The sequence below is a fragment of the Plasmodium brasilianum genome, chromosome 12 (genome assembly GCF_023973825.1).
Source record: "Plasmodium brasilianum strain Bolivian I chromosome 12, whole genome shotgun sequence".
Lineage (NCBI taxonomy): Eukaryota > Apicomplexa > Aconoidasida > Haemosporida > Plasmodiidae > Plasmodium > Plasmodium brasilianum.
In genome coordinates, this window is record NC_090125.1 from 2,372,065 (window position 1) to 2,385,429 (window position 13,365).

General features: G+C 26.5%; 4 protein-coding genes across 4 annotated transcripts; 2 read left to right on the forward strand and 2 right to left on the reverse strand.

The window, feature by feature from the left end:
• Positions 1-154: 154 nt before the first annotated feature.
• MKS88_004482 (snRNA-activating protein complex subunit 3) lies at positions 155-2,104 on the forward strand (the record flags this gene model as incomplete). Its single annotated transcript, XM_067217662.1, has 1 exon — positions 155-2,104. One exon carries the CDS (start codon positions 155-157, stop codon positions 2,102-2,104), a length of 1,950 nt encoding a protein of 649 aa, XP_067072068.1.
• Positions 2,105-3,709: 1,605 nt separating this feature from the next.
• Positions 3,710-5,005, forward strand: MKS88_004483 (60S ribosomal protein L27; the record flags this gene model as incomplete). The annotated part of the gene is made up of 4 exons (XM_067217663.1): positions 3,710-3,720; positions 4,131-4,370; positions 4,536-4,646; positions 4,927-5,005. The coding sequence occupies 4 exons, from the start codon at positions 3,710-3,712 to the stop codon at positions 5,003-5,005; spliced, it is 441 nt and encodes a 146-aa protein (XP_067072069.1).
• Positions 5,006-5,957: 952 nt separating this feature from the next.
• On the reverse strand, positions 5,958-6,413 carry MKS88_004484 (inner membrane complex sub-compartment protein 3; the record flags this gene model as incomplete). Its single annotated transcript, XM_067217664.1, has 1 exon — positions 5,958-6,413. One exon carries the CDS (start codon positions 6,411-6,413, stop codon positions 5,958-5,960), a length of 456 nt encoding a protein of 151 aa, XP_067072070.1.
• A 2,091-nt stretch (positions 6,414-8,504) lies between these two features.
• MKS88_004485 (uncharacterized protein) lies at positions 8,505-13,340 on the reverse strand (the record flags this gene model as incomplete). Its single annotated transcript, XM_067217665.1, has 1 exon — positions 8,505-13,340. One exon carries the CDS (start codon positions 13,338-13,340, stop codon positions 8,505-8,507), a length of 4,836 nt encoding a protein of 1,611 aa, XP_067072071.1.
• Between the last annotated feature and the right edge of the window lie 25 nt (positions 13,341-13,365).

Consider the following 13,365-nt stretch of genomic DNA (forward strand, 5'->3'; position numbering starts at 1 on the left):
TTAAAAGGCATATTAATGAAATAACGAAAAAAAAAATTTCCTTCATTTTTTGGTTTCTTTTTGCTACTTTTTTTCGCCCTTTTTTGTTTTTTTTTCTCCTTTTTTTTTATAAATTCTAAGAAAAAACGACGCTTTATTCCGCCTGCCCATTTTTATGGATGAAAGCAAATGCTGTTCATTCAATTTGCCTGTTCTGCATTTTTCTGTTAATCATTTATTTGAAATAGATGAATACGACTTTTACAAAATTAAGTGTAAGGAAAATGTGGGAGATAATTCAATAAGTAAGAAGATAAGAAATGAGATAAATGAAGTTAATAAGGATTCATTGAACAGTGAGAATGAGAGCGAAAACGAAAGTGAAAATGAAAAGCTGTTTATGAAGTATTTAAAAAACATTGTCAGAAAGGATAGTGGCGGTAACAGCAATAGTAACTGTAGCATCCGCAATAGCAACAGCGGGAGTAATAACAGGGGAAGTCTAACGAGCATCCCCTCCGTAGACGAACCAGGAAAGGAAATATCCGCAATAAACGAGGACACACCCTCTGTACATGTTCCTCCTCTAACGAGCTTGCAAGAAAAGGAGGGGTCTCTCATAAAAAAGAATGTGCACCTTTTTGAAAAATATCCAAATATTCCTATAAGAAAGGATTTGAGAATGGACTGGATTTACCACAAGCCTATGACAAGTTTTACTCCGAAAAAGATTAACATAGAAGAATTTAAGGAGGAATGCGATAAAATAAGGAAGAGACTAAAAATAAGGTACCGCAAGGGGGATGAAGAATCACATCCACAAGAAGTGCAAAATGAAGAGATGTACCTAGATTATTATCATATGGAACATTTTCCAGAGAAGATGATGCCCCCTTTTGAGAAGGAACGAAGTGACAGAAGCAGCGGAAGTAACAGAAACGGTGGATGTAGCAGAAGCGGTGGATGTAGCAGAAGCGGTGGATGTAGCAGAAACAATGATAGCCAAACGATAGGTGGTTGCACAGAAAGGACGAGCAAAAGGGATACCAACGACCAAGTTAAAAAAGAGAAGGTAACGTTTTATAACTACCTAATAAAAATTCTCCAATCAGGTATTCGAAGCCCGAATGTAAGCGAAATAATTAATCATATAGTACATTATAATTGCAAAGACTGGCAGCAAAAAATAGATCTAGATGTACTAAAAAAGGTTGCCCATGGTTCTAAAAGAATAAAAGTATTAAACAGGACTAAATGCATTTTAAAATGGTTACCCAAAACAGAAGATAATCCTTTTAATAAATATCAAATTATATCAAAATTAAAAGAAAAAACAATATCAAAGACATTTAAACTTGTTTGTGATTTTAATAATTCTATTTTAAAAGCATTATATATAAATCAAAATGTAATTAAACCATTTTATACAGAAAATAAATATACGTTTTATACAAGTTCTGTAAGGAATAAATCCTCTAAAGACATTTTTATTATTTCGGTTTCTTTTTATCATCCTATAAGAGGTATAAAAGTAGCTGAATATGAAATACTATCAACTCAAACATTAGCTGACTTAACTGATGTTTTTTTTTGTTTTGATTCATCAAATTACGGGTTACCAAAATTTCACGGCTCTCTTTATTACATTGATGGAATACTCTACCCAGACTTGAGAAATAAAAATGCGTTAGACTACTCTACTTGTATTTTAGACTTTTATAAAAAGAAACAGAAGGAATTGAACTTCGTTCGACCTCCTTATAAAATAAATCAGGAAAAAGCTGTTATTCAAGATATTGAAATACCATTATATCAAAAATGCTGCTTTTTACATCAAGGTAATTGTGAACATAGAGTTGTTTTTAATGATATACGACAATACAATAATTTTAGAGATAAAGAATTTTCAAAATACCCCCTTAGAACATTTAAACCTAATGTAGCTACTAAATATTGTATATGTTGTCATAAAAATATTGCTCAAAAAATTATTTTAGATTGTTATTTATTGAAGGAAAATCCTTCGTATATTTGTAATAACTGCTTTGCTCTATTTTTGCTAGATTCTGATGGAAAACCCGTTGACAGTTTTATGAAACATTTCGATTACATCAACGACGTTTGAGGTCGTCCGACGGGCGCGACTTCCATGCGCACACGCATATATGCATATATATATGTGTGTATGTAGGCAAATGGGTGTATATGTGCGTATGTACATGTGTATGTTTATACATTTATGTATTTATATTTACATATTTACCTACGTGCACATTTGTAATATACTCCCCCGTATTTACCGCATTTATATGCACCTTTCATTGATTAAAATGGGGTATACTCGTATATTTTAAGAAAAAATTCTTACATTTTTAATATTTAATGCCGTGTATAAATTCCATTTTAACTTATTTTGTTATATTTGAAAATAAATGATTTTATACAAATATATATGCATATAGGTATATAAATATATATATATATATATATATATATATATATATATATATATTTTTGTTTTGTTTTAAGTGAACTACAAATCGTATCATAAATTCGAATTTCATCCTTCTCCGTATCACGGCCATGCGACTCCTTAAAAATTAACTCAATACATTTCTGATTTGTTCACGGGGGAATATATAAATTTGGCAACATGGGGGAATCCTGATTCTATTCCATGTATATCTGAGGTGTAATAATGTAGGGCTTAAAATATGAAGTAATGTAAAATAAGATATGAACTATTTTGTTTTGTAATATATTAACGTTCAAATGTTTCTTTTTTTTTTTTTTTATCATACTTATTTCTTTCTGTATGGTCATATATTCGCAAAAGAAAATTATAACATTAAAATAATAATAATGTTATACATACAAAAAAAAAAAAAAAAAATGCTATAAAATTATACATGTATAATATTATAGTACTTGTATATTTCCAATATGACATTTCTATAGTATGATAATTATTATAGCAGAAAATGCATTAGCAAAAAAGGAACATTGCTTTTAATATTTTTCCCGAGCCTTTTCTCTATATATAACCTTTTCCATAGAGAAAATTATTATGCACATATTTTTTTTAACAAAATGATGAAGTGTATAAATATGATGTGCTCCCTTTTTTTTATGGTCTCTTAAATTTTTTATTACAGTAGCTTTATCTTTAAACATCTAGAGAAAAATAGTCGTAATTTTATTTCTGCAAATATGTATGTACATTTATAATTTTTTTAACATTTTTTTTCTTACAGTATTATATTAGATGAAACAGTTACATACGTGCATATGTATGTATATGTGTCCTTTTTTTTATGTGCTCTTTAAAAAACTTTTTATCCCCTCAGCTCTATCTCAAAATTATGCACTTAACAAAACAAATATGCTCATTGAACATTATATGTACATATATATATATATATATATAATATATATAATATATATATTACATTGTCGACTTCTTAAAAGAAAATTCCTTTATTGCAAAATTGTTTTAAATTTTTTTAAAGCAAAGTAGTGAACAGGGCTTTTATACAGATAATTTATTTTTATGAGAAAGCAATTTTTGTTAAATATTTCTTCCCAAAATTCAAGCATTTATAAAGGATACGTTTTAATTTTATATTTTATAACATTAAAAACATTTATTAAAAGATTAGAAAAAAAAAGGAAGCTACCTTTTACGTTACTTCATAAATACTGTTATAGTTCATTTTATTAAGCTTTAAAGATGGGAAAATTGTAAGTTTTTTTATATGTAATTTGCTAAATAAAGAAGAAAAAAAAATTGTTTAAAATGGTTAAAATTTCTTTGTTTTTTTAAAAAGTAGTGAAAGGGAAAATGAGCATTCGTTAAGAGGCGAAAAGGCGAACTTGATGAGAGAATTATATTTTTATAATATATATATATATATATATATATTTATTTGTTTATTTATTTTATTTTGTGCATCATTGTTATTCCTATGGCATTATTTATGTAACGTTCTTACATGTTCATGAATGTATGTGTATGCACTTAAGTGTACTTGTGTTGAGATCTGTCGAAGAGGCACCCGTATATCGCATTGCATTGAGGATATTTCTATACATATATATTATGTATATGTACATTTGTACAAATGTTGCGCTTAATTTAAATGCCCCTACAGACTGAAACCCGGAAAAGTTGTCATAATGTTAAATGGTCGTAGAGCTGGAAAGAAGGCGATAATAATAAATACATATGAGAGTCAAACAAGAGAAAGACCTTATAGCTATTGCCTAGTTGCCGGAATAGAAAAACATCCTCGAAAAGTGACAAAGAAAATGTCCAAAAGGAAAATTTTAAAAAGATCAAAAGTTAAAGCATTTGTTAAATATATTAATGTGAATCACATTCTCCCCACGAGGTACAGATAAAAAAAGGAGATTGTTCTCATTCGTGGATACATACGTACATCCATATATACGTATACCATACATAACTATACGCGCGAATTATAGGAGTTATTATGGAAAAATGCATATTACTTAAGCGAATTCATTCTTTTATTTGTTCTGATAACACTTCATAGGTATCAAGTATCAAGTGACTTCGACATTAAAAGTTTAACATCTGAAGAAGTTTTAAGATCAAAGAATAAAAAAAAGGAAGTTAAAAAATTGGGAAAAATTTTCAGAGATAAGTAAGTTTTTTTTTTTTTTTTTTTTTTTTTTTTATGAAATTGTTGTAAAATATGCTAGCTGGAAACGTTACCAGCCTAATTTTATCCATTACAATTTTTGTTTATTTAAAATATTATATTTTACACAGTTTATTATGTGTTAAAATTTTGCTAACATGTTTTACATGTACAGTGTTCCTGTGCTTATTTTATTAACATATAATTTTAATTTATTATTTTATTGTATTAATTTATTTCTTTTTATTATTATATTATATTTTTTTTTTTTCCCTATTATTAGGTTTTTGGACCCCATTAATAAAAAGACCGGGGAAGTTTCGAAGGACATTGCATTTTTACACAAGAAATTATACTTCTAAATTTTTTTTTTTTTTATTATAGTAATTACTTCATACTTTTTTCGAGTTTTTTACTTTTTTCTTTTCAATTTTTATTTCTGTATGTTTAAAAAAAAAAAAAAAAAAATAAAGTGTTTAATGTAACATAGAACTTTTTAAGACAGTGATATTATTAAATAACTAATAAATTGGAAAGCAGTATATAATATGGAAAAAAAACAAATTTATGTAAAAAGAGAAAAAAAAAATAGTCATAATTAGTTAAATATGAAATAAAGGCTAAAAACTTGTTCGCATGTATATATATATATATATGTATATGTGAACATGATATCCGCGCTTTTATAGAACATATGAAAACTTTGTACCTAGATTTTTTTTTTTTCCTATCTATGTTGGTTTACCAGTAAACGTAATAGTAAAAAGGTTATTATGTAATATACATTGGTTTTATTAAGGGAATCAGGAAAGAATTAATGTTTTGGTTTTATAGAAATATAAAAGGAAACTACATAATTAAAAAAATAAAATAAAAAAAAATAATAATAATAATAATAATAATAATAATAATAATAATAAAATAAAACTATAAAAAAAAAAGTATAAAATATGGGAACAAAAAGACAAATATAAACATGTTAAAAATATGAAGAAATAATAAAATATTTTTAATTTAAAATATGTCAATTGAAAATAATCTTTAATTATATGTGGAATAATATTTACATATGCGTATATATATATATATATACATATATTTGTATGCATGTCCATGTAAATACGCGTGTTCTGTACAGTACGCACCTTAAATGTAACTTCAACGACGGAAGCTGAATACACTATTTTTACCCACCATTTAAAAATAATTTCTTTTGATAATTTAATTATTTAATCAAATCACTGATTTTGACTGATCCATAATTCTTGAAATATTTATTTTGCGTGTCCACTTCCCTTATAATAAATAAATTATTTAATCATTGAAACAGTATTTTTCTATAAATTCATAAAACATTCTTGCTTCTCCTGGGCTGTCCATAGCAAATGCAATAGCTTTAAGAGTGCTTATTAAACGGATACCTATAACTTTAGGAGACTTTAATAAATTTTGTTCTGATTCTAATAACGATTCACAACTATTTCTGTGAAGTATACAGTTAATATCATTAAATTTTATAACTCTAACTTTATTATCTAATGATAACTCAAAGCACTTTTCCTTTAGAAAAATTTTAAAATGGCATTGTATTTCATTACCATCAGGAAATGCAACCTTAATCGCATTCCCATTTTTATATTTGTCTATCCAACTTTCTAACGTCCAGTCACCATAATCTCCATATATTTCTCTGGGGTCATGTCTATATATATCTATGTTTGATTTACTATTTTTCAAATCATTATTAATGCAACATAAACTACTTCCCATATTGAAAGGTTCAGAGATTAAAAAAAAGAAAGTAAAAAAATTAGCAATAATGTTGATACGTGGGAAGCAGGTGAGAACGTTAAACTAATGGCAAAATAGCAAGATGATAAAACTGTACGATGGTAAATTGTACGATGGTAAAATTACAAAATGGAAAAATCTCAAAATTGCAAAAATATCAAAATGGAAAAATATCAAAATGCCAAAACATCAAAATGGCAAAACATCAAAATAGAAAAATATCAAAATGGAAAAATATAAAATTTGCAAAATTTTTCTAATCCTACAACCCACGATAAAAATAAAAAAAAAAAAGAATCGAAGTGTTTAGAGGGAAATTTTGGCTTATTGCCGACTGTAATTTTTTTCACATATATATTTATATATATACTAATAAATGTACAAAAATTATAAAAAACCACAATGTTCGTCAAAACAGAACAAAAAACAAAATAAAAAAGGAAAAAATAGGAAAAAATAGGAAAAAAAAAATAAATAAGAATAGTAATAAACAGAAATGTGTAAAATTAAAATTGAGCATCTATCTACACAATTATTCAACTGAAGGTAAGATTTAATATGCAAATTTTTTTTCTTTTTGCTCATTGGAAATTAACTTACATATGCCTTAGATAAAACATTAATAAATTTTGCAAATTAAGTTCGCAAAAAGATAGTTTACAAGTTAATTATAATAAAAAAAAAAATAAAAAAGTGGATATAAATGTGAAAGTGGAAATGGGAATTCCTTTTTCTTAAGTAAAATGAAAAAATTCAATTTCTTATTTTTACACTAATTTTTTTGCACAAATTTTGCTTGATATTACACAAATGGTAAAATATGAACGTTAAAAAATACAACTTTTCAAAAAAAAAAAAAAAATGAACTGTTCAGAATTTAGAATTGCAATTTAATAGCTGTAAAAAAAAAAAAAAAAAAAAAAAGGTTTAAAAAAAAAAAAAAGAAAAGGAAGAAAAAGGTTTAAACAAAAAAAAAAAAAAAAACTACAAAAAAAAAAAAAAAAAAAAGGAAAAATAAAAATAAAATATTATTAAACCTTTAAATATATTGTGTATATATATATATATATATATATATCTAAAAATATAATATTGTTATATAATATCGCATAAAATTATATATAATTTAAATTTGGTGATATTGTGTATATCAAAAGAAATTTTAACTTTGGTTCAATTTTTAGAACTTCATTTTTTTTTTCCAGGATTTATATGTATTATGACTAGGTTAGAAAAAAAAAAAAAAAAATTTACACATTTTTTTTATGAACTTGACATAAATAAATTAAGTAATAAATTACGTTTAACACAAATGGCTATAAAATTTATTTCCCTTTATAAATGCATAAATTTTTTGTTTTTAATATTTATGTTTATAAGTTGAACGAAATTAATAGTAGAAAAAAAGTATAAAAATTTTTAACCCCATATATATATGTGGCACTGTAATTTATGCCCACTGGAACAAAATGCGTATGTATGTATATATATATGCATTTATATGTGAATGTGTAATATGTATTATTTATATAAATTGAGTATTATATATATGGAAAAATGTGATAAAATTAAAGACTTAATTAGGTGTTCGTAAAACAGTAAACATAAAATGAGATAACAAAATATAGACAGTTACGTAAAAATGAAGAGGGAAGAAAAAAAAAAAGCATTTTTTTAATTTTTTATTCCGAAAATAGCTTACTACTATTTATTTTTAATTATTTATAATTTAAGAATTTTATAAATATCTGTAATGAAATAGGGGTTTATTTGATTTTATTTTTTTATTATTCATAGTATTGTAAGAGTTTTCCTATATTTTGTAATATTTTTTACGAATATATCATATATCTTTTTTTTTTTTTTTTTTTTTCTTCGTTTACTTTTTCCATCTTTTGTTTTCCAATTTTTTGTCATTTTTAAACATACACATTATCATAGTTTTTCATTTAAGTCTTTTAATTATAATTATGCAGTACAGACTTGAACTCATTACTACTATACTTCCTTACCATTGTAAACACATTATTTCTAATTCTTTTCATATATATGTGTAACAACTTGTTAATTTCAATTTTTCACAGTTTTATGTTTTACGTCAAAAGTTCTTTTACTTCTGCAGTAGGCATTTTTTTGTTCTTTTTGAATGTCCCTGAATGTAATATCGGCCACTTTAAATATATCATTCTTCATGTTGTTTTGTTCTGTACTACTATTATATGAAGTTTTAAAGCACCTATTATTTTGGTCCTTACCATAAATTTCATCCTTTCCAGTTTTATTATTTACATTATTGTTATTACAGTTATTATTATAATTGTTACTGTTATTACTACTATTATTGCTACTATTGCTATTATTTTTAATGTTACTATTACCACTGCTGTTGCAAGCGCTATTACTATTACTGTTACTATTACTGTTACTATTACTGTTACTATTACCGTTTTGTATTTTATCGTTTATTTTTCCATACATATCATTAATTTTCTGCTGTGTCCTTTGTTCAGTTGCTATTACACTATTGCTTTTATAAATAATAGATGCCGCTGTGGATGTTCTAGATATTTCATGGTTTTCAAAATTACAAAAATGTATATTTTGATTATTCTGAATTGTACATAATATATCTTCATTACAGTTGACACCCTTTGCATGCGTGATGACATTATTATTAGTATGATTTATGTAAGGATCATTCATATTTTCCGCCATATTATGAAAATATTTTAACATATGATTCGTAAAAAAGTTTCTTGTCTTCATACATTTGTTGTCACTAAGAGTGAAAACATTACATTTTTCAAAATTGAGGGTATCCGTATTTTTATCTCTTTCTGAAATGTCATTATCTATCCAACCTTTATTTTTGAAATAATTATTACAGTCATGATATAATATTTGGGTATCTAAAATAACGTCGATGGGGGTCATTTTTTTTTCTATTTTTTTTAACATGTAACAACACTGACATATCATTAGTTTTTGCAGTTCTTCTCTGTTTAGATTTTCTATTATATTTTTTAATAAATAAAAATAATTAATATTACAACCTTTGTTATGTTGCATATTACTGCGTTTATTAATATGAGTATTATTACGCGTACTATTAGCAGTACTATTATCGGTACCATTAGCGGTACCATTAGCGGTACCATTAGAGGTACCATTAGCGATACCATTAACGGTATCATTAGCAGTATCATTAGCAGTATCGTTAGCGGTATCATTAGCGGTATCATTAGCGGTACTATTAACGGTACCATTAACGGTATCATTAGCAGTATCGTTAACGGTATCATTAGCGGTACCATTAACGGTGCTGTTACCGGTGCTACTAGCGCTATTGCTGCAGTTATGATTATTCGTACTATTTAAACTGGAAGTATAATCTTCATAATGTGGTGCACGAACATTAAAGTTTGTCACAGTATCTTTGTTACTCCTACTTAAAAATATACTATTTTTTTCATTTAATTCTTTTTTATGAAAGTTGCAAAAATGATCAAACATTACATTATTGTGTGCATTTTTATGCTCTTTAATAAAGTTATAGGAAATATTTATGAGATCTTTAGTTTCTTTAATGTAGTTGCTACAAGAGATGTTATCATTACTTGTGTTACTTTCTCTGGGGGGCACTGTACTTGAATTGTTATAAATATTATATGGAATAATATAATTTTTTAGTTTCAAATAGTTATAGTATCTATAAAGAATTTTTCTAATTTCGTTGTTTTCATCATTCGAAACAGAAATATTATTAACACTATGACTGTTGTTATTTGAATTTACTGATACATTATTATAATTTATATTTTGAGAATTTGCCATGTCATTACAAGTAACACTTTTACAGAAATTATTAAAAAGATTTTTATTACTACTAAATGAATTACTATTTAACATAACGTCTGAGGAAATAACATCTTGAAAATAATTGTTTGCATTACTACTGTGATATTTGTCTACATCAATTAAAGTTTGTTCACAATTAAATGTATTTTCTTCTTTCTTTGACTCTTTATTTTGTACTGTACTATTCAAACTATTAGGGTATAATAATGCGTTATTATTCAATGTATAGTGTCTTATATATGTATAGCAATAAAGATTAAGTAAATAATCATTTACACTCGGATTTGTACTATTTAAAATATTCAAATAATTTTTCAAAGACTCGTAATTTTCTTTGAAATTTTTTGACATATCACCAATGTGCGAAATACCCTTGATGTTATAAAATATATCTGTGTTACTGCTTAAGATATTTGAATTATTCGGCACATTAATTTGAGTTTTTGCATTTTGTGCATTTTCTTTATTTTGTGCATTTTCTTTATTTTGTGCATTTTCTTTATTTTGTGCATTTTCTTCATTTTGTGCATTTTCTTCAGTTTGTGCATTTTCTTCAGTTTGTGCATTTTCTTCATTTTGTGCATTTTCTTCAGTTTGTGCATTTTCTTCAGTTTGTGCATTTTCTTCAGTTTTTCTTGCTTTACCCTTTGCGGTTTTACTAATTTCATCGTCTGAAGCTTTACTTGTCGCATCACTCGCAGCTTTACATGCTTTACCTTTTGCAAGATCATCCACTCCAGTATTCGAGTTAACACTGAAGCAACGATAAGCCTTTAGAACGGGACTGAAAATTGTCTTAGTGGAGTTATTTGAAGACAATTCATTGATCCTTTCTTGATTCAAAATATGCAACACACAATATTTGCATTTTTCAAATTCTTTTTTATCAATATTGTTACTATATTTAAAGTTCTTAAAAAATGAGCTTAGGTCATCTTTCATTTCAGGTATAGAATTCTTGTCATATTTATAATTTAGAAATAAATTTTCATTTAATTTATCTTTCATAATTTCGAACGGTTTAGCTTTTTCCTTAGTTTCAATATTTGTTATTCTATGTTTGCACTTTTGTTCACAAGTAGTGTCAATGAGGTTATATCTTCCTGACTGATCATCATATGAATTTTTAAAAATATCCTGTGAAGACAAAATATTATTCTCCTTACAAGTGCGTTCACTTAATGAACTGCTTAAATTGAGACCACTCCTCAGTGAAGTAGTATTTTCGTTTGTGTTACAGTTTTTCTTATTTTCACTGCACTCTAAATTGTTATATCTGTGTGTGCCCTCATTTTTATGTGTTTCCGAAACATATTTATGATTATTTACATGGACATTCTTAAATTTTACATTTTTGTTTTCTTCGTTATCATTGATATAACGAACTTCATAGTGAATTCTGATATTTTCACGGCTACTTTCGTTCTTCATTTCTGCTTGCTTTACTTCTTTTTTTGCTTCGTGCTTTGCTTCGTGCTTTGCTTCGTACTTCGCTATATCCCCCTCTTCACCCCATGAGCAGCATATATGACATAGATCAATTACGCTTTTATCATTTGTAGTATCATTTGTGCTATAATTTATGATACCATTTTTTTCTTCACTAAATATTTTAACGCTAGAATTTATTTTATTAATGTCAGACTGCTTGTTAACACATTCGATGAAATTAGTTAGGACAGTTGTATCTATAACTTCTTTAATATTAAATAAATTCTTCTTATATTTATTACGTTCTTTGTTCTTTCTTTCAGTAGTTCTATTATTCCTAGATATATCTAAATTAACCTTATCTATTATGTCTTCGTCTCTATCATATGGAATGTCGTCATCATTGTTCCCCCTTCCGATGATGCTGCAGCTATTACTTGAGAAATTCTTTTTGTCTATACCCAACTGATCATTATATATTATGTTGTTCACATTTAAAAACGTGCCTTCCGTATCATAGTACGTTTTGTGCCTTCTCACACTGGTAGCTGTTCTACCACTGCCGCTACTACTGCTCCTACTACTGCTTACGCTAACATTACTAGTAGAGTCAAACCTACCAGTACCGTCAAACCTTGTGGAATTGCTCTGTTTCTTGGCTGACTCTGTGCACCCATGAATGTTCCATTTATTACTATAAGGTACGATTGACCTTCTGTTATGTGTGTTCGTGGTCAAACCATTTGCTGCATTATAATTGAAGTAATTTTTGTTAGGAATAAATATTGTGGAAAACATGTTGTGGTAATCCGAGGAGCTGTCTGACAATTGGCATTTAGCATAATTAAGAATTTTGTTACATTTAAATGATTTATTTTGATCAGAATATTTTCTTAAACTAAAACATTTACTATTTTTATTGATGAATTTATTGCTCTTTTCTAATTGTGCACCTGTGTTCTTTTTATAATCATCCTTTTTTAATAAAATTTCTTTTGCACTATTCGCATTATTAATAAAAGATATATTATCAATTCTTTGATTAATATGGATTAATTTTTCTTTTTCGATTTTTTCTTGTTTTATATTTATAATATCATTCTTCAGAGTTTCGCTTAAAGCAAAAGTATTTCCTGAACGTAACTGAGAACTGGTATTAGCGCTTATATTGAATTTACTTTCAAATGTACTACTATCTTTACGTTTAAATCTTTTATTATTTTTATTTGAGTCTACAAAGTGTCTTTTAACAGAATTCTTTTTTTTTTTTGTAGTAGAATTGCTATTCTGTTTGTGTTCTTCACATTGCCCGTTAGCGCAACAGTTCTTATTCTGCTCTTCCTTTTTCTTCTCTTCCGTGCTATTATTCTGCAAACTGTTTGAACGAGAGCAATCTGAGTCGTATTGATTGCTTGGATTGCTTCCACCAATTCTGCATGGTTCCATGTTAATTTTTCTCTCTTTTAACTCCTTAACAGTGTAATAATTAGTAGATTCTGTATGAGACATATTTTCGCGATTCCTTCTGATGTGATTTTCTTTATTTAAGTAAATACAACCTTCATCCTCATTTATAAATAAATTATAACATTTGTCGTTTAAATTATCTTCTATCATTTTCTTACACACAAATAGTGTCTTT